This window comes from Tinamus guttatus, unplaced genomic scaffold (genome assembly GCF_059628265.1).
Source record: "Tinamus guttatus ecotype Peru unplaced genomic scaffold, ASM5962826v1 Tinamus_guttatus_pri_ptg000045l, whole genome shotgun sequence".
NCBI lineage: Eukaryota > Metazoa > Chordata > Aves > Tinamiformes > Tinamidae > Tinamus > Tinamus guttatus.
The window spans coordinates 2,772,584-2,796,155 of NW_028288579.1; the positions used below are offsets into that span (position 1 = coordinate 2,772,584).

Genomic DNA, 23,572 nt, shown 5'->3' on the forward strand with positions numbered 1-23,572 from the left:
CTTGGCTCCTGCTCCCGCACATCAGCCTCACGACCCTGAAGGGCTGAGCGAGCTGGCCCAGGAGGCCAACGGGGGCACACGGACGAGGCTGCATCACGTGCCCAGATGTAGCACTGAGCACAGCTGCCAGCTTGGCCAGCCTGCCCTGCCACCAGGCCAGGGACTCCCACTGCAAAATGCCTGAACGGAGCTGCTGGAGGTCCTGTCTTCTCCAGGCTGCATGCAGAGAAGGTCTGTTCCACACCACTGACCACCAGGCAGCACTTGGCAGTTGGGAAGGAGCAAATCCCACATCCAATCTCCTGCAATAGCTGCATCCCCAATTTCAATGGCATTGGGACTGTCTGGACCAAATACCCCCACACTGACTCTCGCTGATGCAGCTAGAAGCCCCAGGGAGAGGTGACAGCAAAATCTCTCTCCCCAAACCCCCCTTTTCCTTCCCTTAGCAGTGCCCTCCTCAGGCGCCCTCCTCCCGCATTGCTCAGCCGCCTGCAGACAGCTCCCGAGCAGACACTATTGTACTTGGACACAAAACCACACAAATCCAGCACACAAGAGCACTGAAATCCTTACAGTGCGAGTCCTGCAGCTGCCTGCTGCTTCACGCAGTTGATAACACTGAAAAATGTGGCCCTAGTGCCATTAGGGGAAGCGTCTACATTGCTTTATGGTGACAGAATACACCATTGCACAGGCAGAAAAGGCCAAGTACCAACAATTGCAAATTGCCTCAGTGTTGACATCTTTGTGGCACTTCACCTTCTGACTTGATATTTGCTACTGTGTTCTAACATCATATGGTTTCCTGGGATAAAATATGTTCAACTAGTTGGGTAGTCACGTGCTACACAAACAGGGAAATCAACAATGTTTCAGGTTGTTTCTCAAATCGATTAATACCCCAGAAACATATGGACAAAGCTGTTTGCACATTTGTTTAGGTTTTTTATCATAACAACAGAAGTGCCATAGAGAAAGAATATCCCATGCTCCCAAAGGCATCTGGATCCCAGCAGGGGGTCAGTTCATTAGGAGGCAGGGCGAATAACACCAGAATATATTGGTTGAAACCCCTTATCCCACCAGGCTGCCAGTCTGTCTCCTCCAGAACAGACAATATGGGCACCTTCTCTTCACATTTCAGGAAATCGAAAAGCAACAGTCTCTAGCATCCCCAAGCTTCATCCCATATCACCATAACACCATCAGCACTATACTGAAAGTAAATCAAAGCAGTTTTAGAATATAAAAAATACATGATTTTTTCCAGGTGTTTGTCCCATTCATTGATCCCATCTCCTCGCAATATTTTGACCTCACAGCTCACAACTCCCATTCAGTTTAAGGCAGAACACGCTGCAGAACCAAACAGGTCTCAAGACTTAGAGATAAGCTCTTGTATTTTTGGCTTTAACTGCACTCCAAACACAAGAATAACATTTATAGTTGCATGGAAATACCTGCATTCTCTCCAAGTAAGGCCCTTTAATTATATCTTAAGTAGAGAGGAACTAAGATGAATTACATGGTGCTTTGTTTACACTCACATTGCTGCTGTAAAACCATATGTCACTGTGCTAGTGACTGTGCCTGACGCTTCCCGTTATCTTTCATCTTCTTAATCACACCCTGCTCCGAGTTAACTGTTTTCAGTGCACCGAGGGGTGTTTATTCAGCATCTAGGTCTGAGATCGCACACGCCTCCCAAAGCACCGTGCATTTTCAGAATGGTTAAAATTCCTTCCTAGCTCTCAAGCAGACAGTCTGATTTAGTTTGGTTGACTTAAAGTAAAAACCCAGGATTATTAAATGCTTGTGAATGCTTAGCATTAGGAGGAGATAAAATTAATGAGAAACAATATTGCCAATTGCACAGAGAATAACAAAATCCTGTTTATTTATCTAAACATTATAAGGCAATTGATTTTGTATCCACTTTGTTGCTATAAAAGTGCTGTTGCATAATACCAGTGAATTGTGCTAAACTCATGGTAGCAATGCGATTTAGAAACCAGGAGTAATTATATCAGGGACCATCTCCAAAAATACTCTGGCTTGTCTCCTGCTTCCAAGATTTACCCTTCCTTGCAGCAGTTTTGCACAACTCACTTCCGAGCTTAATCATATTAAAGGAGGAAAATCAGTATGTGCTAGAAATCTGAAATCCTCCCCAGGATTTGCAGGAGCAAATTTCTGGAGAACATGCAGGCATGTCACAGCCAAAGAATAGCGATTTTACAACTTAACAGCATGGAGAATCAGGCATGGGGGAAAAAAAAAATAAAGGAGAAAAATTTACATAGAAGATAACCAGTCCCGCTAGGCAGCCAAACGCTTTAACTTCACTAATCACCTTCAACGCTGTACGGAACAGATACAGTACTGTCTTCTATGCTCGATCCATGTACTAACTTTTTTCCTTTATTTTTGCGTTTAATTGTAAGACAACACAAGACCATACTAAAAGCAAACTCTGAAGCAGTTCAAAAACACAGGTTATTTAAACACAAACACCAAGAATTGATATTAAAATTGTTTTGTCTTTCCTTTAGCCCTTAAGAGCAGCTCGCTACGGATCACTAGCTCGTATCCCAAACTCAACTCCTAACCATACCCATAACCCATCCCAGAACTCTTACCATGGAGATGCAAGCCTCTTGCATAACAAACCTGCAGCTTCGCTCCTCATTTCACAGTGCCACAGCAAATGTTTGATTAACAGTAATAAGCTTGCTTTATGTCAGGTGTTTGGAAATATCTGCTTCATTTCAGGATATACCAACAGGCTATTTTAAACATACTGCACTGCTAGTTTGCACTGAATTAGGATGGCTACAGCAACCGTACCTTGACTAATCCACAATCGCCAAAGCACCCCACCGTACCATTTCAGAACTGCAATTTTCCCAAATCATTCTAAGTGATATGAAATAAGTGGGTCATTAGCAAATTGGTTTTAAAGAGTATAAATGTGCAGCAGCCTTGCTGTTTCCCAGAGCACTCTGTCATATAGCAATGCTCTTTGTAGCTTCATTACATCTAGGCAAGTATTTTATTTGTTCTACACCAATTATTTCCAGGAAAAGGAGAGAGAAAAGATAAGCCATAACTCTTTTCTGCCTCCATCCTGAGGATAGGATATCATTTGATATGGCCAAATACTGCTCCTCTAACCTCGCAGTGCCACAGCCTTTTCCGTAAGGCCAGGGTGTATCGCACATCAGCAAGAGGCAATGAACTCTGCCAGCGTGCACCCTTCAGCTCCGGGAGCCCCTCTGAACCCGGCGCTGCGGCTGGGGGAAGGTGACGTTCACCCAGACGTGGGCAGAGCCTCCATGCTGCTGCCCTGTGAATTCACACTGTTCTGCTCCTCGCAGGGAAGCAGGGCTGTGCTCGGAGCCCAGCTCCACCACCTGTCCCCGGGCAGCAGCTGAGAACAGGGCGCAGGCAGCCCGGTCGTCAGGACTGTCCTTAAACGCAGCAGCCCCCATGTACTACTCAAAGTGCCCAAGGATGGTGCCTTCATTACAGCCCGGGATGTGGATAATCATCAAACGGAAGCAACTAAAAACCAAAGCTTCCTTTAGCCAGAAAGCTTTGATTGTTCACAAAAAATGTGTGCACTAATTTTCAGCAACTTCTGTTCTACAAAATTAGCAAAGTTGACTTTGAGTCTTCACTCATAAGAATAATTAGCAATGGGCACAGGGAGAGGGAAACTGCCTCTAGCTGATTTGTCCATCTTACCATGACAGAGAGCTCTGACTAGGCACCTGTATGATCTGTAGCCATCCAAAAGGTGATTACAGCTCTCAAAAAGCAGCAGTCAACCTGTTTAGTGTATTTTCACGTTGCTGAAAATGGAACGTAGCGTTTAAGCGGACTCCGGTATAACGAGACACGAACTCGCACCACAAACACACGCTCACACAGTCGCTGTCAGCACGGGGCATGTCGCTCACAGCGCTCCCAGACTCGTGGGCTGCAAGCGCAACCACCTTCCCAGATGGCGAGCGACTCCGGGCATTTCCCAGCACAACGGGAAGCGTTTCCTCAGCTACAGGACACCCAGCCATGTCACTTAGGAAAGGGGCCTTAGGAAACAGGCCTCCTCATTTCCCCACAAAGAGCAGACAGCAAGAGGAAAGAGGGGCCCGAGCCAGCCCAAAAACGTCTTGAGTGGCAGCTCCTGTTGTGAGCAGAGGTGAAGAGGCACCTTGGAAGGCCGATGCTGATCCTGGAGCCCTGCTGCAGGCTCCAGGCGCTTGCCTGCTGGTCCGTGACAAGATGGGAAGGTCCAGGCATGCCAGATGAGCACCTGCAGCCAGGCAGGTGAGCGGGATCGCCACCCACGCCGCTTCGGGAACACCCAGGTGTTCACAAACAGGACGAGCTCCACAACCACCCCTTACAGACCAGCAGGGCTCACAGCTGCCGCTCCGCTGTGACTCTGGGTACCAAAGCAGGAACCCCGTGAGCCGATTCTGCGAGTCCCAAACAGACAAGAAGATCACGACCCCAGGCTCTTCAGTGACAGCAGGCAGAGCTGGTCTGATGTAAAAAACACAACAAAATTCCACAGCATAAAAGCAAACTCGCTAGGAGTGTTTCCACAGCTAAAGCAACAGACCTGAACAGCTGCTCCGAGACAACCGCTATCCTGTGCGAGAGGATTCCAGCGTGCGGGAGAAAGGCACACAGCAACAGGGTACAACCGTGGTGATGGATCTGAAAAAGAGCTAAGCAGTCATCGCACCAGAAACCAAAGCCCACTACCACCGCAGGAAGAAAAAAAAAATCAGATATATTCATTTTTGTTATTTTTGAATCTGCAGGTGACGGTTGTTTTGCTCAGACAGAAAGCTGCTGCCCTGCTGCAACATTTTGCCTTGGGGCAGTTTTCAGACAGTTGCTAATCTTTCAGGAATGATAAATTTCATCACAGTGACCACATATGTGCATAAACACAACAAAAAAAAGAAAAAAGAAAAAAGAAAAAAAGAAAAAAAAAAAAAGGAAGGAAAAGGAAATGGAAGGACAACCAGAAGGGGACAAATGCACTACACAGCCCAAGCAAAGTCGGTACTCGCGGACACTAAACTCTGAATGGCTCTGGCTGCGGGAATATAGACAAGAGGTCAAAGACTGTGGGCTTGAGTGCATTGACAAATATCCTCTCCTTTCGTAAACGTGACCCGGGGCTACTCCGAATGAGCATCAAAATTATTCAGGCCACAACGCTGCAAAACAGATCTATCCTGTAGGCAGGTGAACAATGTAGACACAAGGGGCAAAAAACCTGCACATAAGGGTCGATCATCTTGCACTGATGCCAAAGAAAAGATTTCTCTTGAAGGTAAAGGGAGTTGAGCTGGATCAGGACCAGAAAGCATTGCATGCTTTAACATACAGTTGGTTTTCAATGAAATAAAATACGTTCTAATATGAAAACACCTTGTTGCGACACTGTCAGTTAGAACTGAAGAAAACACAAAAGGATGAATTTCTAGTCACTGGGCATTGCCTGGTACCTGCCCGCTAGCCAAGGCCCTCCTGAACCCTGGAAACCTACCCCGGATCACAGAGCCAACTCTTCTAGCGCCATCGTTACCGCGGCTGCGTGGCCTCCTCTCCCCCATTCCATTTCCAGTACTCTCCAATTCCCTCTCAGCTTCGGAGAGCACCACCTGAACCCTTGGAGAGATCTTCCAAAGCCTGCCCCTCTCAAAACCGTACTGACTTGTAGGACCAAAGAGCATTACTGGGATCATCAAAGCCATCCTGCTGCAAAACAGCCCAAGGAATTTCACCAACTCTCCCCAGGGCTGTGAGAGAAACGCACTGATCTGCCTCCAAAAATGCAGGAGCACAAAGCGATCCTGATGCAGATACCCTCTGCGAGCTTACGCAAAATTATACAACTTACCAAGAGACAAATAAAAACAGAAATCAATAAAGCTTTCTGCTATTACTCATTTCTCCTCCTTGCTGGTTGAAGGAAGTAACTCTAGCTTCTCATTAAGAAAATGCTTAACAGACCTGCGAGTATCTGCAAGCAATAAGTCTTTTGCCTCCTGGTTTTCTGACTTCATTCACAAGCTGTGTTTCATTACCAGGGGTAAGCCAAAAATGAGTAATTTGCTCTAACAATTACTGCAAATTCAGCCTGGTGCTGCTGCCTGCTCAGCACCCTTTCATGAACCGTCTCTTTACAAGCCCCCCATGATAATTTGTTTTATTGCACCGTAAGGAGTCTGAACTTTTAATCCTCAGATCACCCACCCTTGTCCAGACCCCTCAGCTGCTGGGGCATTTTGTGACACATCTAACAGTTAGGTGCAATATCCCAGGAAAGCGAGTGCTTCACCCGGTCAGAGCTACAACCCTTCTCGGACCGTTTAAGGGAACTGCTTCACAGCAAACACACACCACGGACATCGGCCGGAGCTCCGCTCTCATCCGCCCTGATGCCGGGGACCGGCAGCGGCTCCGGTGCGGATTTACGCTGTGTCACGGACGGCTGGACAGGCTCCTCGCTCCCCACCGACCGCCTGGGCGTTCGGCTACGTGCCTGGACCGGTGCCGGGGTGAACGCGGCCCCCGGCTGCCGATGACGCCCTCATCCCGCCGTCCCGCTAAGGACGCGGTTCTCCGCGACGCAGGAAACAACGGGCCTTGGCCACGGTGGAAACACCCCAAGGAAACACCAAAAGCAACCTCAGGGGCAGGGGGGAACGGGAGCTGGAGCAGCGTGGGGGCCCCAAGGGAAAGAGGGGGTGTCGGGGCCACCTCTGTGGGTCCAAGCTGCCTTAGGGGAGGGAAATCAGGGCCACCTGGGGGACCCTAATTGAAAGGGTGTCTGGGCAGCCCTAAGGGAGGATTCAGGGGGCTCTGAGAAAAACATGGTGCCAGGGTCAATTTAGGGAGCTCCAGGGGATCCCTGGGTGAAAGATGGGGGCCAGGACCCGCTTGGGGAGCTCCAGGATGCCCTGATGGGGGATCAGGGCTGCCCTGGGGCGACCCTGCAGGGTTGGGGCACCTGGAGTATTGCGAGGGAAAAGGGGGAGCGAGGCCACCTTGGGGGGCTCCCGGGGCCCTGAGGGGGGTCGGGACCGCCCTGGGGGCCGGCGGAGCCGCCTGCGGGGCCCCCGGAGCGACTGGGGAAGGGGAAGGGGAAGCGGGTCCACGGGAAGCGGCTCCGCGTCGCGTCCCCGCGGCAGGTGGCGCCAGGACCGGGGGGCGCCGCTCACCTCCTCGCCCTGGCCGAACTGCAGCCCCAGCGCCACGAAGTGCTCCACGCGGATGAAGCCGTCCGCGTCCTCGTCGCACACGTCGAAGACCTCCTTGAGCCTCCGCAGGAAGCGCAGCAGGCTGCCCGGCTCCATGGCGGCGTCAGCGCGGGGCCGGCGCGGCGGCGGCCGCGGCCATGATCGCCCCCGCCTGCCTCAGCGGGTGCGTGACATCAGCGCGGGGGGGGAGAACAATGGGGCAGAGCGGCGGGCGGGGCCGCCAGGGGGCGCCGCCGCGAGGGGAGAGGCGGCGCGGGGGGGCGGACACGGGGGGGTGGACACGGGTGGGAGGGGATGGACACGGGTGGGGTGTGGACATGAGGGGGAGCGAGGGGATACGGGTTGGGGGTGACGGACCCGCGTGGGCAGCGGGAAGGAGGGTCCCTGGCGAGGACGGTGCTCGAAGGGGACATGGCGGCCAGCGGGAGGCGGGACGCTGGGCAGCACCGAGGGCCTGTTGGTAGTTCCCGAGGGGCAGAGAAGGGAATGGGGCAGGGATGGAGCCGGCAGCGAGGGGACGCCGGGGCCTGGTCCCCATCCTGCGCGAGCGGCTCCTCCTCCCCAGCGCCGCGAACACAACACGGGTGACACCACATCCCTCCTGGGAAGGACCGTCCTGCCCAGGCGCGGGCCGAGGGGACAAGGGCAGAGCCGAAGGTGACGGGGGAGCAGGACAAGCTCCGGGCACGCGTGTGGGTGCTGGGATGTTGCACGTGAGGGGTGTGGTGTGGCTGCTCGGTGAAGGCGTCCACCTAAAATGGCAGCGAAAGGCTCCAGGGAGCAGGTTTTGCACTAACACTGCGCCTGTCCATTTGCTTCTGGTAATGAGAAGTCCATTTGATCTTTAGCATCCCTTAAATTCCCCCAGTTAAAGCCAGACACTCAAATCCTTCCCTTTTCTAGGAATCAGGAGTAGTGTTTTCCTCAGGAAATTGTGTTTCTTTGGATACGCATTTCCTATCCCTTTTATGTGCAAATCTAGTGTCCAGTACCAAGAGCCTGGTAGGCCGCGCACTGGTTGTCAATCCGTAGTGCAGTGACAGGGCGCGCTCACATTCCCACCCTTGGACACAGAAATACAGAGTTAGTTCCAGAGCCCCAGCCACCTCGACCTTCCCTTAATTTCATAACCAACTCAGAAGAGCTCTCCTGTTCCCTCACTGATGTACGAGAGGGTCTTTCCAGGCTGGAAGAAACTCAGAAAGTGCAGACATCAGATCAGACCCTTGGGAAGCAAAGAATTTGTGAAGATGAAGGATATCTGAAAGAGCAAAAGGAAGCAAAGTATTTGATCAGCAAACCTCTGTGAAGTTGTTGAGTTAGAGCAGGATTCTCAGATGTGGGAACATTTAGCTTTTATCTCAGGACAGGTGAACGTATTTTCAGGTTATATGGGAATTGAGCTTCGGAGACCCCTCAGTGGCTCCCATTAAAAATACTCAAAGATTTATATTGTGGTGGCACTCAGAGCTGTGAAAGCATCACTATATGGAACCAGCTACTGTTAGTCTGCTCCTCTAAAGTGGAATTTAAACTCTTCAAAGCTTCAGAGCATGTGTCCTTGTTCACTCAGATTGTCTTAGATTGTCCCATTGCACTGACTCGCCCTTCTGCACTCAGATAAGTGGCCATACAGTCCCAGATGGGGAAACACATCTGATATTCTGAAGAAAAAAAGGACAAAAAGGAACAAACTTATTCTGTTTGTCATGACCAGAGGAAAAATGCCTGTATCTGATGCATGCACCTGTCTTTGCTGGAGGAAGAACTTGAACTGTGAGTAGAAGTAAGTGACAATGTAAGTTTAGACCAAACCTACCAGCACTACAATCTGTCCCCTGCATTATTTGTAAGAAAAAGAGGGAAAAAAAAAAGAAAAAAGAGCTCCAGGAACAAATACAACAGTTTGGGGAGCTAGTACAGAAATGTGAGAACTGCCACACACAGCTTGAGTGCCGGAGGGCTCTGGAATAAAGCTGATAAGAGAGCTGGAGAGGCTGTAGAAGCTGTCGTCGTAGACAGCTGAGTATTATGAGCAAAGATTTGACAGCTGGGGGATGATTTGACAGTGCTGAGCATGGCAGAAGGGGAACGTGAGCTGCTGTGACTAGAGCTCCAGGATCTGAAGGCCGAGCATGCCCGAAACGTGCCAGGGACCCCGAGCGAACACGGGCCCCGCTCGCCGGGCAGCGGCGCTGGAGACAGCAGCGCGCGAGGCCGAGCACAGCAAGGGCAGCGCTGGAGATGGCAGCACGCGAGGCCGAGCACGGCAGGGGCGGCGCTGGAGACGGCAGCGCGCGAGGCCGAGCGCGGCTAGGGCAGCGTTGGAGACGGCAGCGCGAGGCCGAGCGCGGCAAGGGCGGCGCTGGCGGCCGCTCTGTGCCCACCGGTGCTGTGGGATGTCACTAGTGCCCGTGGGCTACTTTACTGGGGTATTGAAACTGCTGCTTAATGAACCAGAGATGGTCAACAATCTCGTTTCAATTGCACACTACGCGGAGAAGATATTTTACGTGCTGCAAATCCTATTTCTGAACTTGAAATAGGATTTGTGGTGGTGCCGCCATACTTGCCGGTTCAGGGTAGTTTGAGAGGAAATATTCTGCAGCGAGCCACAGGCCAAGGATGGCATTTGCAGGATTTCATTACAATCAGCTCCTTTTCCATCAAAGTCACTTCCAGTTATTTAGCAAATTGTAATCTGGTGTCAGAAACAGCACATAAGGACTGCATTCCCCAAGGCTCGTGACCTTATCTACAATCCTGGTTGCCTTCCAACACACACGAGCAGCATCTTGAGACTCAGCCTCTCAGAACAGATTCATAGCATGAATTCTCTTTCCAATACACATAGTATCACCCTCACTGAATATTTGTCTTCTAATAATTATTTTTAATATATATACTATATATAATAGTAATTACTAATATATTTTTAATAAAGTCTTGTTTCCAGTCAACAAATGTAATAACTGTAGCTTTGCATTAGTTGAATCTTCTCTTTGATTTTAAGTGTCATGATTAACAGGTAACAGGCAACAAGAACTTATTACTACTTCTGTCCTGGCTGAAAATTTAAACCATTTCTTAAAGCTGATGATGTTTTCTCAACTTAAATAGCTGTGGCACAGAAGAAAGATGCTGAATTTTACTGCCATTTTTCCCAATCTTTTTTTTTTTTCTGTTTTAATAAGTTAAGTTTACTTAAAAAAAAAAACAGCAAATTTGGGGGAAATGTTTCAGCAAGCAGGAGTCTTCTATGGCTATTTTCTTATCCCGAGGACGCAGTCCTGTACTGACCGAGTTTTCCACGGTATGTGTGAGTTGCCCAGTTTTATACCAGCAGCGCTCTTCCCAGGTTAGGAATTGAAGCACGTGTGTGAGTGTCGCAGGATCGAAGGCTGCCGGGGCTCGGCTGGGCAGCTCGCTGCCCTCACCGCAGCAAACACAGCAAGGCCTCGTACGGCTCTTCCTAAAACACGTGAGACTTTCAGAGACACCAATGAAAAAAATAAGCACAGGTAGAGGACATGTCATTTGAAAAAAAAAGAGTGTGTCCAAATACACATGGCAATGGGAATTATATGGTCTGATTAAAACGACGAGCTAATTTAGCTGTGTTTTGCAACTGTGTGGCCTCATTATTGGGGGGGCCAAATCTCTGTTCCCATGAAGTTACTGAAAAAAAGTAATCTTCAGTTCTGGTTCACATCAAACCATTTCCCCTGTAAACGTACAGAGCCAAGCTTCCTTTCCAAGCGCTGCCCAGGCATTTCCAGGATAGCAGGGGCAGGTAGGAGCTGTTGCCAACCTGCTCCCGTGGTATTTGGAGGTCTCCTTACCCCACCAAGCGGTCACCCACTTCACTGCACTCCTGTCCCCAGGCGCTGGACAGCTGCCATGGGGGAGCAGGGGAGGCCACTGCGCTTGGTACCACATTCATCCGCAAAACAGAGGTGAAGGAGCAGCGCGGGACAAAGCCAGGCTTCTCCCTGCCCCCGGGACCAAACCTGCCTTTGCTCTATCCCCCCAGGCTCCGTGCTGCCTTCGCTAGAGAGGGCAGCAGCCAGCAGCTCCTCTCTAATTGCACCACCCCATGGAGACGTCTATCTGCTTCAGCTAGAACGTGCGATGGCATCGGCAACCTCCTGAAGTCATTAAGCCTGCTAGGAGTGACTAAAGGAAAACATCCAGTTGTGAGGCCTAGAGTTCTTGCTGCAATTAGCTTTTCTTTTTCTCTCAAATTCCCCCAAAAGACACACAACTATTTGTCCTAGCTCTCACAAGCAAAGAATATGAGCAGAGCTCAGCCCTGACTCTCGACCTGAAACACCACCGTGTTAGGTTGAACTCTGTAAGCTTTTGTCTGCACAGTTACAAGATTTATTAAAACACAAGGCTGATATGTTGAAAGTCACCTACTACAGAGCACACCAGCCAGCGTATTTTGCCCAAGGTAACCCACCCATAGCACTCACACACTGTGTGAACTGTTCAAGTTGTGCCTTGCTCTAAGATGCTTTGAATAAGACCAGTCTCTAAAGTTTCACTTATTTCATCCTTTCCAAAGTAGATTGGACAACTAAGTATGTAAGTTCCATCTGTGATTGTAGTACATTTGACCACATGGAAAGCAACTCCCACGTCCTGATGGATTTAGCATTGAGATCTGAGACATAACAACAAAATCAGAACATGATAGTGATGCTAGAGCCAAACAGTGATTACTTGTTGTGTCTCAAAACAGACTGCATGAACTGAGTCCAAGTCTGCTGATTAACAGGAGATAAAGGACAGCACAAAAGTATTTATGCAAGAGAGTGTAGGTGCAACGTCGTTACTGCTACAACCATTGATGGGCCAAATTAGCTTTAGGGCTAATGGCAATGAGCACAGTTTGACTGTTTCAGTGACTCTGCAGCTGGCTCGCTTACACAGAAACAATCCAGAAAATGACATTTTAGGAGCAGAGAAGCTCTTAGAAAAGCAGCTCAGTCAGGCTGCTCGTAACAGTCTTTATAATTGCCTCAGAAAACGATTGTTGAATTATCCAATCTATTGTCTGCAACTTGCACAGGGAATTATTCCAGCTGTCTCTTATGCTTGATATTGGTTATGAATATGCTTATGATTTATGGCACTTTAAAACCTACATTGCCATCATGGTGTCTTCCTGTGAATTTTGATATGGAAAATGACACGGAAATGAGGGGAGCGGAGATAAATGAGCTCCTGGATGTGCATGTTTCACCGGAACATGTCAGCAATGCTAGCGCTATTGCCTGCCTGCGATACAGACACTCTGTTCAGTTCCTCTGTGAACCTGCACTTGCCTTTGCCTAAATCACATCCAAGAGACTGTTTGGGATGAGCAAGTTTTATATCTGCAAGGCCCAGCCAGGCTGAGGGGGCACTTTGGGTTCAAGTCTGTACAAGGAGGAAGCTGGAGGTACTGAGCAGCAAAGCCATAGGGAGACATGGGGTATCCGGCTGCTTTTAGCCTCAGGAGACCCTGACCCTCCCACAGCCTTTGTAGCCACAGAATAAACAGAAGACCAACATGGAGTGGCCAGAAAGTACATTCGGTCCTCAAGAGGAGCTAAGATTGCTCATTAACTATCAAATCTATCATACAATAAAATACCAGTTTTAAAATACCATAGAAACTTTGCAAGCACGAACTATGTGCTACTCAAATTATTCTAATTCTTTCCCATTCAGAACTTTAATCTTCAAAAAATAAAATAAAATAAAATAAAATAAAATAAAATAAAATAAAATAAAAACTGCACAACATACATCTATCTGCTTACTACTAAGCTCCGAACTTCACAGGCATGAAATCAATGAGCATTATGTGCCGAGCTGCCTTTGGAAGCATCCCATGTGATTCACTGTGCCCAGAGTAAAAACTTCCCCTGCCCAACAAGGGGCATTAGCTGTAGAAAGGGTGCCCGTGACACCCCTGTGGTGGCAAACATGCCACGTCTCCTGCCTCCTGTGTCCCCTGTCCCCCGCAGTCCCTCAAGCTGTATCGCATGGGCACAGCTGCCACAGCCAGACCAGGGGACCGACGTCCCCTGCGCACCAGGGGCTGTGGAAGGGGACGGCGTTTGCATCAAGCGACCCTTTCCCATCGAACCCCCCAAGATCCAGCAAAGCAAGGGCTAAAAAGACAGACAGGACACCTATTATGGGACTTTTAGGTTTCTTTTCCAGGTTTGAAAATTTGTGCAGAGAACTACACAGAGTCAAAACTGTTTATGCAGGCAGTGCTGAATTATTGATTTTTAGTGAAGTTAGATTTGTTTCTAGGAAATTATCCTCAACTGATGGTGAGCAAAGTAAGCCAGTGGCTCCCAGGCTACCTAGGTAATCAAAGCCTGCAGCTGTAGAGAGACAAATATCGGACTGTTTTATTTTTGGCTTTCCCAACATCTGTAAAAAATCTTATTAATATTTAGCATGATTTAGTCCAACAGATTTGCCAAGTGACAGCCCTTATCTGCAAACAGCATGCTGCGTGAAATCAAAACGGACAAAGTACGTCACTGCTAATGAGCTACACAGCAGGACTCAAAACTCCTTTCGAAGCAACATATTTCCTCAGCATCTGCCAGACACAAAGGTGACCTACCTTTGGGCTGATCTAGAGCCGTGCAGCACCACCTAGACAGCCTTGGTGAAATGAAAGGAAGGAATTGTCCTTAAAGAACTGCTGCTTATTTGGTATCTGCGTTTAAATGGACACTGTCCCCACAGGCCAACTCTTTGTTGATTTATTTTCAAATTCTCCCATGAATTCATGTTTCGCTACTTTTAGAGCCTTTCTCCTTCTTGTTCATCTAATATTCAACCAGAAAGAACACAGAGGTGCTGCTTTGACGCAGCCCGGCCATTCCGGGGTGCCCCTCGTCCTGTGGAGGAGCATATTCTGCGAGCACAACGAGACAGGCTCCATCCTCAGCGCAGCGTTGCTCCTCATGCCGCACAGGCACGCAGCAGAGCGCCATCCTGGACCATTCCTCTCTCCTAAGTGTGGCTGTATCTGTTCCCGTTGGCAGGGGCTCTGCACTGCAAAGCCAAGGCAGAAGAGAAGAGATTTTTGGGTGGTAAAATCAACATGATGTCCAAGACAGAGGAATTAAACAAGACCTATTGCATTTATTTAAAATTTTGTCTTTAAAAAAAATCTGGATTTGCATTGCCAAAGTTCACGTGAGTACAGTTCAAGCAGAGAAAAGGGAAGGCAATTATTAGGTACTGATACTCCAGCTGATGAGTGATTGCATGTGTTTACACAGCACTGTGACTCAGTCCTTACTAAGCCAACGCTATTAAACACTTTGTGACAGTTTCAGTTGGTGGAAAAATTGGAAGGTTTGCTACTTATTTATGATTGTGACAACTGGAACAAGCTGTTGAGCCTCCTACAGACACAGATAAAGACCAGTCATTTTGTGCTCCACAGCAGAGGTCAAACGATACCTGACTCAGTCTTCTCTTGACACTATACAACTAAAAAAGAAATTGCTGTAAAGTTATACATCTCCACAGGATTAACATGCCTGGAAAAATATGGATAAGGATACTGGTTTTAGCTTATATATCTTTTTAAATATGGCTACTGTCGTGGAGAATGGTGCTATTATTGCTTAAGTAATACTCTTCTTTCCACTCATAAGTTCAGAAACTTGTGAAAGGCTTTTATCCACTAGGACTCTCTTCTGCTCAAGAAGAGGGTGTTACAGGGCTTCTGCTTCAGCAGAGGGGAAGGCAGGAGTTCCTGCTGGATATGCTGTTAGGTGTTAAGGTTAAAGGCAAATTTTTGTTTGTTGGACATTAAAGAAGAACAAAAAGAAGAAATAGTTGGTCAAAATAAAAAAGGTCAAACCCTCCTCCAGGGAGGGTTCATCTCTCTTCATAGCCCAGAAAACCTGAAATACTTGCATCCTAACTCAGGCACCTCAGTGAGATAGGATTGACTGTAAATCCTCTAGGGCAGGTCATCTATCCTGGCAGCTCCATGTCTTCAGCTTCTGATCCAGCCAGATGACTCAAGCAGAGGCCTGAGAACGAAGGAAGGAATGTCCTGTGGCCTAACGAAACCGACTTGCTCTCCAACAGGAAAAACAGCAACTCTGTCAGGAAGCTGATCAGCTCTAGTCAAGAGGCTTTAGACAAGAGAGCACCCAGGCAAGGGCAGCATTTTTCAAAAATACAAAAATCCTTCCAGACAAGGGCAAAGGCTCTCAGAGCAAGTTGTTTATGACAGTGGAGACTCCACCGGAAGAGTCATTATGAGAAATACTAAGGTAGCAAATCACAGCTCTCAAATTCAAAAGCAACAAATCAACAAATCATTCAAGAGGAAATAGGCCTTTCCATAAATGCTCACACACGCTATCAGCAAGACCAGGGAGGATACATGTCCAAATAGCAACTGTTCCTCCTGATTCATTCTGGACACTCATTTTGCAGAATCAGTGACATTCAGCAAGAAGCCAACGAGCTGCACCCCCCTTCCCTAGTGCTTCTGTTGGGTCACCATCCTGACCATTTTCAGCGCCATCTCTCCTTGATCAGATGGTACCTAGCACAGAAATGAGAGCACATGGTAAACAGCTGCTGTGAAGAAGCACACAGGAAGAACTAATACATGTATTTTCAGTTTTCTTAAGCTGCCTTTCTTACTGATAACAGTAACAGTTTTACCCCAAGAAACTTACTACTTACCATGTGCCCAGCCTTAAGAATCCAGAAGAAAGCAAAGTTCTCATAGGCCTTGTGGAAAGCTGCTGTCTCGGTGGACTCTGGAGACACGTAGAGAGGCTTCCACCTTTGCTGGCTGAACTTCTCCAGATTAGGCCACTTCAGTTTCCGGATCCAGGCTTCCTGGCCTAAGTTAACAGAATTATGTTTGATACTTATATTGAGTAGCAACTTGGGAGTCCCAAGTCAGTTGTATTAGACCCATGTGCTACATGGGCCACTATTGCTTTATTTGTTCGGTCACTCAGCACAAAGGGCCTGGAAAGGTTCTCTTTTCAGGTGCCTACCAGAGACAGTGGCAGTCAAGACAGAAAAAAATACCAATTCCAGGACACTAAGAGAAAAAAAACAGGTTATCTTTAGCTCTGAGCTATTAGAGCAATTTACATATTAACTGCAGCTCAGTTTTAGTGCAAAATATGATAAATTGGAGCACCACTAGCTGCTAATCTGTTTTGACAGCTTAAATACACTGTTTCCTAAATTATTGATTGCTATGTTGTTTGTGAAGGGCATTTGAATATATAAGTGGGGGAAGAGATCCAAAGGATAAGGCCTTTCCCAATATAAAGATGTTTGTGCTGCCTGCAACTGAAGGTTATTAAATAATAAGAAAAGGCAAATGGAGAGGAGCACAGCAGTGTCACAGCACAAGGTGTTCCAGCTGTACTCGGCGGTGCCCTCAGGTGCCATTTGATCAAGTCTGCACCTTTCAGGCAGCAAGGAACAAACAAAGCCCAAGAGTGGCCCAGTTCCGCAGGCCCCTGCGCAATCTCGGAGCAGCAGGCGTGGTTGCTCTTGAACTGCACCCTGCCCAGCTAATTACCAGCTCCTGCTGCTCTCCTGGGTGCCTTGGCTTCTGCTTGGGCCACTCGGGGAAGGCCGAGCTGTATTCTGCACAAATCTATAGCAGAACATGGTCTTTGCTCCCGAGAACAGGGATTTCAAGACAGAGCAGGAGAAGAGAAGGCAATCTCCACATTTATCTCTCTCTCTCTCTTCATTTATGAATGAATGTACACACACATTTATCTGTCCTGAAGAATTAGGGGAATTATTAGTTACCTAATTACTTATGGGCTTCACTGAAACAAAGCAATTACTGATGTTGCAGATCCATTCCCCAGCTCTATAATGGAGGTAAAGAAACTGTCTCTCTCAGAGGGATGTAAAGATAACACATTAAGAGCTATTCAGCAACAACACAAGTATTTAAGCATTGGTGGTTGGACAGCAGATTTGCACAAGAGATCCTGGTATAAGTGTTACTGGAGACTGCATGTTCTGCTCTCAACCTGAGTCAAAAGCCCCTTACCCATGGTGTCCACAATGAGATCCAGCTGCCCATTATAGACTGTAACATTGACATTAGCCGCCAAAAGCTGATCAACAATATCAATGACGGGTCTCATGAAGTCCTCAGCCATGTTCATGAAGACTTGTTTGGACTGTCCTAGCCAGAAAGGAGCCAAAAAAAAAAAAAAAAGATTAACTGGTAAAGAATGTCATACCTAAGGCAGGACACAAGCAACCAGCTAAAGGTCCTGGTTTATAGCTCCATAAAAGCAAGCCCTAGCACAGAGCAACAGCCACCAATTTATTGGTCTGAGTGAGGAACTAGAGAGCCAGAAACCAGCGATGCTCCCAGTGCAACTCACATCTCACTGTCACTTCTGGCTCCCATTATACACAGAGCTGCTTCCACCAGTCCCTTAACCCTTCTCCACACACCACAGCACTATATGATACCTAATTTCCAGCAGAGAACGGACACAAATTCTTTCAATGAAGTTGAGCAACAGACAGAAAATCAGCTGCAGAAACACAGGGGAACATCATCTTCCCCTTTTTTAGCTGCTGGGCTAAAAAGAGATACAAACACTACAGCGAGAAGCAGAACTGTGTCTGCTCCTACAGGCCTGCTCTGTTAAATGTTCATTTCTGAGAACACATCCTCCTCCTGGGGCCATAATGACAATTTAATGTGACTGCTTACTAGACACCAAAGTATCTTCCTACAGATCCCAACACCACAAAAGCAATACAGCACTTAGGAAAGTACCTCCCCATTTCACACAGTCTGGAATAACTTTTAGCTTCTTTCTGATAGGTCCATTCATCAAATCGTTTAGGCTGTTCTTGTGTGTATTTTTGACATGACGTTGATAAAGTCTAACTGAAAAGAAAGAAAAATATTTGATTAGTGGCACATTTAATATAATCATCAAGCCTAGGTAACTTCCAGTTTTAGTCACATCCAGCAAACTCTTTCTAATGGCAATGCAATGCCACAGAGGAAGATTTGCTTATTTTATAATGTAAACTGTGGAAAGTAGTAGTGTCAGCCCTTATTCAGGTTAGAAGATAATATGGGAAGGGACCAACTATCCATTTCTAGCTTTGGCTAATAATGTGTTTTTCAGGAAATCAACTTCCGCTATAGCTGCTTGGCACAGATAATTTCTTCTTCTCAGCAGACTAATTTTTAGCTGCAGTGTTTTTTGTTTTGGGGAGTAAACTCTGCCGTTCACCTTCTCTGTTGAAGCCAAGAGAAACAGAACAAAAATTTAAAAAAAACAGTATATTTTGTTTATTTTCATGTTGATACATAAATATCACAAAGCAAGAGAGTCTAACGAGACTCCTTTCATGGTTGAGACATTCGTGTGTCCTAACTTGAAGACAGAAATGAAAGACATTAAAAGGAAGCAACTTAGAAGTCAAAAAACTATGAAGCAATTATATTAATTACTTCCCCAGAGTACTGCATACAGGATGTAGAGGTGGAGGCATAATCTACAGAAGGGTTGTTCCACATTCCTACTTACCCCTGCTTATGCAAACACAAGCAAATTCTGTTCAAGAGAGTATCGACATCCTTTAGATTTGAAGGCCCCATTTTAAGGATGTGCTAAATTGAGGCTGTATCAGAGCTGAAGGTGCAAGGTGCAAACACAGGGCTTTCTAACTCAAGTACTTAAATACAACTTACTGAGATGGAGATTTTCTTGTTCATTTGCTTTCATTTCTGGAACATCCTTAGTCATGATGTTATAAAAGTTCACATTGTCTGTGTTCTGAAAGCAGAAGATATGTTCAGTAGCACTGTAATAAAAGTCTTTCTCAGATCAGAGGAACAGATTCCTTTATGAAAAGAGTAAGGATCCTGCGACCTGCCTCTGCCCACATCTCAGGAAGATATTTATGGAAAAATCTTAGTTCTATATTTGCTTTGTGAAGTGCGCAAGGAATTTCTCAGCCTTCACTCTTCACATGGCGGCAGTGTCACAGGTGACTCTTGCTTCTGTGAAACAGGTATGAAGCTACAGGAAGTTCTACACCCTGCAAATGGCTGTAGATTCTCACTACTCATTACAGGGAGCGCGTGGTGCCAGGTGATGCTCTGAGATACTCTGTTGTGCTAGATCTGGCCTGATAAAGCTTGTTGCTCAACATCCTCCCAACCTACAACAACCCAAACACTTCCTCAAGAGCGGTGACTGGTAACAGGCATCCCTCTGTTGGAACTGGGACATCTGCACAGGTCCAGGACTCGGGGGCTGGCAGCTCTGGCGTGGACAGCAGACTGCCTGCACCCCAAGGAACGACCGCCATCGGTTTTGCCATTAGAGGAGCTCTGCAGCTTTCTGGATCTTTAATGTTCCGATGCAGAGGTCAGAAATCAACTTGCAACAGCTGGAGGAACTCAAGTGCCTGCACCCTTATGGTTGTATTGCAGCTGGGAAAGGCAGATGAACAGACTTGAAGAGAAGGCAAAACAGGAACCACGAGTTGCTTCCAAAGGTCAACAGTAAAAAGTGAAACCAAGTACATGCAAAGCAAAAATAAAAGCAAAAAGGAAGTTGGGAATGAGAAAAAGGAAGAAGATGTGAGAACAGTTTTATAGCTCTAGGGAAGCAGAGTCTTGCTTGTACTACAACAGAGAAAGAGCAAGATTTTGTAGCAACCCTCCAATAGAAACAGTAAGAGTAAAGGTATACTGAATCTTAAGCTGGGACTTGGTAAAAAGATATGTACAATAGCAGGACATTACTTGAGCTTCCTTCTGCTCTATGCTTCTATTATACTAGGGAAATCTATGTTACCTGAAACATATGTCCTGCTGGTTACAATTTCAACACTCAGAACATACAACTTTCAGGAAGAGATGCCTCCTTTAGGTTGAAGCTTTTACTCAGGCAGAGGTGTGCACTAAACAAACAGCTCTTTGGCATAAACCACAGCCTGGCCAAGATGAGCAGGCAGGGAGACAGGGGACACAAGCCCATCCAGTGCTCAGAGCAAAGCGTAAGCTGAAGTTGTGTTCCTCTACAAGCACTAATTACCTACTAACATTGACTGAGGACGATCTCACCTCTTCAATGACACCTTCGGCCTTGCTCCAGAGCTCAGTGGCCAGTCCATATTGATTTTTGTTTATTGCAACCATTACTTCTTTGGCAACAGCAGTCACCTCTGCCAGACCTTGATCATCAAGGAGAGACTGGAAGGCAAACACAGAGGACAGTTTCAACAGTAATGCAAGAGCGATGTTAACTTCCCACTAACAATCTCCACGTATGAAAGTTTGTATTCTGGCTAGGAGGTGATCTTAAAAATCAACGTCCTTTTATACTCCTTGGCAGTAGAAGTTCTAAGGTGAAGACTAGAGAACCACAGCAATGAATGCAAATAGGAGAGCTTAAGAAGGTACTTACAGTGCTATAAAGGTAGGGTCCCCAAGACAGCACAGAATCTAGAGAAACACAACAAATTTCAAACACCTAAATTTCTGCAGAATGGTTTTCCTTTCCTTTTACTGCAGCAAGAACAACTGTGACAAAAGTTTATGAAGATGAACTACCCAATGAGCAAGTTTTTTTCAAACCCTGAGAACCAATAAAACAGCCATGATGTCATTAACTCCCTGTGCATCAATCAGTTAGAAACAGTTATAAAACAGTATATAAAGTTAAAAAAACCATTTTTAAAGATAACTCATAAAGCCTCGAGGATCAGCTGATCCTTCTAAGACAAGCAGGAGTTAGCCTGACGCTGTCCCCTGCCCCAGAGCCCTTGCAAATCTCACTGGAGCACCGAGAATCCTTTGTTTTGGTGCCCTTCACCCATCACACACCCTATCTCCTCCGGCCGGGGAGCGCATCAGTTCCCAGCACAAGGCCTTCCTGTGAAAACAAACACTTCACTTGCAACGGTTGGTGGCCACATTTTGAGAGAAGTGCTCTCATATCAAATACTTCAGAGGCCATAGAGATTTGCAGGAACATTTCGCCACCACCCCACTTCAAACATAAGCATGGTCCTTGCTGACTTTGCTCTTGGAGCTTTTGCAATCTGGATGTGTTCTAAATGTACGTATTTTTTTATCACAGCTTGCAATGTTTAAGTATTTCTTTTTGGTGATTTATTGGACTCACTAGAGATTTAATTCATGACTGGCACTGAGATACACATGAAGCGATTAAACAAAACAAAAACAAAACAGTCTGGGGATTTTGAACATACCTAGAGGAGAAATCCATGAGTCTCCAAGAGCAACGCCAGCAAAATTGCACTTTATGCTCCCCTTTTGAACGGCCTTGGCGAATCAGAGAAAATAAACAAAAAGCGGCTTTTACTTAGATATTCACGATACTAGAAGTTAGTTCTCTTTCAGTACTTGTAGAACACCATATTTTTAACTGAAAAGTGAACTACATCCTCCAGCTACTTACCTCGTGCAACGCTAAAGCGATGCCAGCAGCCATTTTACCTCCATAAGATTCAGAAAATATGTAGAAGGGGACGGTCTGGAGAGAGAAGACAATAAATCTGCTAGGCCTGGGGCACAACATACCCTCATCCACCTCCCACAGCTCCTGGGCTGTGGCTTTTATCTCCCGGTATGATATGCTGAGTATTTTGTGATTCTAACTGGCACAGAGGATTTCCGTAACTCCCTGATGTAATTACTGGGTTAGTTTTCAAGCATGTGCTTCAGCAAAACCACTGCTGATCCTACATGCTCCTCCAACTGCAAAGGACACAATAATCCACCCTTTTGCTCCTCTACCACCCAAAATATCAATTTAAGATATGACTTCTGAATTGTGCAAAATAGAAGGCACTGGTTACATTTGCAGCGTCGTCCCCCACCCAGGTTCTACCTTGCAGCAAACACTGCGGATCTAGAAGACTGTTAACTGTCTTTCTAGAGCTTCACAAACCCCTTTTGCATCTGCTTAAAAGACAAGCAAAATATGAGACTAACCAGGAATTCAAATCACTTACCTGGAATTCTGTCCGTGACTTGAAGAATTCTCCAAGAAAAACCATCATATCGGAGACTACTGTGCTAAGGTTTTTGGCAAACAAGCTGCAGTCATCTACATAACTGAATCCAGTTCCCACAGGATTATCCACAAACAGGACACTGGCTGCCTGCAGCTGTACGAGCAGAGAGAAAGTCTGCGTGAAGCCTCAATTCAGCTACCAACAGCAGCAGGGCGCAGGTACAAACTTTGCTTTTGATGGCAAAAGAGTCTAATCGAACGGTTAAATCTCTGACTGTGAAAGAACTTGCAGAAAATGGAGGTGCATGTCTAACACCAGAGAACGGTACAGCTGAGACTTTTGTCTGTTAGAATGTAAAGACACTAATAATGACTTTTTCATTATTTTGTCAAATTGCTACAGCAAATGTCTAGCTATACTATTAGAAACATAGAAATAAAAACAAACTCCTTGCTGTACCCAGGTTGTATTTCTTGGTTTCAGATCTTTGTCCAATGGACCAATCTCTTCAAAGTTCCCAAATCCACAGCCTGAAGATCCTGGGCCTCCCTATGGGGAAATACAAAATGAGAAGTTAGATAAGAAGGCAGCATTGTACGGATATGAGAAATAAGAGAATAATAAAAGGCAGGCAGTAGAATGAGGTATTTTAAATTTAAAAAGTCTTTTGCATTACACGCTGGTTTCCACCTCCTCTCAACACGCGCGCACGCCGTTTCTGAAGCAGAGATTTAAGAGGGAAGCAACGGCCCGTTTGCGACAGCAGCTGGATCGCCGCATTACCCGGGAGCGGTTCGGAATCGTTCCCCCCGCGCGGCCTCACCTGCAGCCACAGCAGCAGCGGCAGCTCCGCGGCCGTAGGGGCTCCGGGGCCGCCGCCGTAGTAGAGCCACCAGAACATGTGCGCCTTGGGCCGCACCTCCACGTACCCCCACAGCTCCCGCGGCGGCTCCACGGCTGCGCCTGGCCCGGGCGGGACGAGACGTGAGCGGCTCCGCGGCGCTAACCGGGACAGCCGCCCGGGCCCCGCTCGGCCCGCGGGCTCCCGCCCCGCCGCCGGCCCTGCGGACGCCACGTCCCGAGAACCAGCGCCCCCCGGCCCCGCGTGGGGATCCGTCCCCGGGGCCCCCTCCCCGCGTTACCGGCCGCCAGCAGCGGCAGTAGCAGCAGCAGCAGCGGCCCCGCGGCGGCGCGCGGCGACCCCATCGCGGCGG

The 23,572-nt window shown here is 47.3% G+C and overlaps 2 protein-coding genes across 2 annotated transcripts in view; both read right to left on the reverse strand.

Moving 5' to 3' along the window:
- The window catches only part of RAB11FIP4 (RAB11 family interacting protein 4), a 79,269-nt gene extending 71,860 nt beyond the window's left edge, over positions 1–7,409 (reverse strand). Inside the window, exon 1 of the mRNA XM_088538079.1 lies at positions 7,254–7,409. Coding sequence (XP_088394205.1) covers positions 7,254–7,388 — 135 coding nt within the window. The 5' untranslated portion in view covers positions 7,389–7,409. The remainder of the gene's footprint in view (positions 1–7,253) is intronic.
- A 7,070-nt stretch (positions 7,410–14,479) lies between these two features.
- On the reverse strand, positions 14,480–23,564 carry SCPEP1 (serine carboxypeptidase 1). Its single transcript, XM_088537384.1, has 13 exons — positions 23,501–23,564; positions 23,182–23,321; positions 22,818–22,907; positions 22,356–22,511; positions 21,800–21,874; positions 21,591–21,663; positions 20,783–20,820; positions 20,440–20,568; positions 19,057–19,141; positions 18,127–18,240; positions 17,380–17,517; positions 16,029–16,192; positions 14,480–15,885 (listed from the first exon to the last, which is right to left on the reverse strand). The coding sequence occupies exons 1-13, from the start codon at positions 23,562–23,564 to the stop codon at positions 15,820–15,822; spliced, it is 1,332 nt and encodes a 443-aa protein (XP_088393510.1). The 3' UTR covers positions 14,480–15,819.
- Positions 23,565–23,572: the final 8 nt, after the last annotated feature.

What these genes read in the sequence shown, in the direction of transcription:
- SCPEP1 (XM_088537384.1), bottom strand. Translation starts at nt 23,564, where the DNA reads ATGGGGTCGCCGCGCGCCGCCGCGGGGCCGCTGCTGCTGCTGCTACTG. An exon ending in TCGCTTTAGCGTTGCACGAG is followed by an intron (nt 21,664 to 21,799) that starts GTAAGTAGCTGG and finishes TGATTCGCCAAG; the next exon opens with GCCGTTCAAAAGGGGAGCAT. An exon ending in TCTCATTGTGGACACCATGG is followed by an intron (nt 16,193 to 17,379) that starts GTAAGGGGCTTT and finishes CTGTTAACTTAG; the next exon opens with GCCAGGAAGCCTGGATCCGG.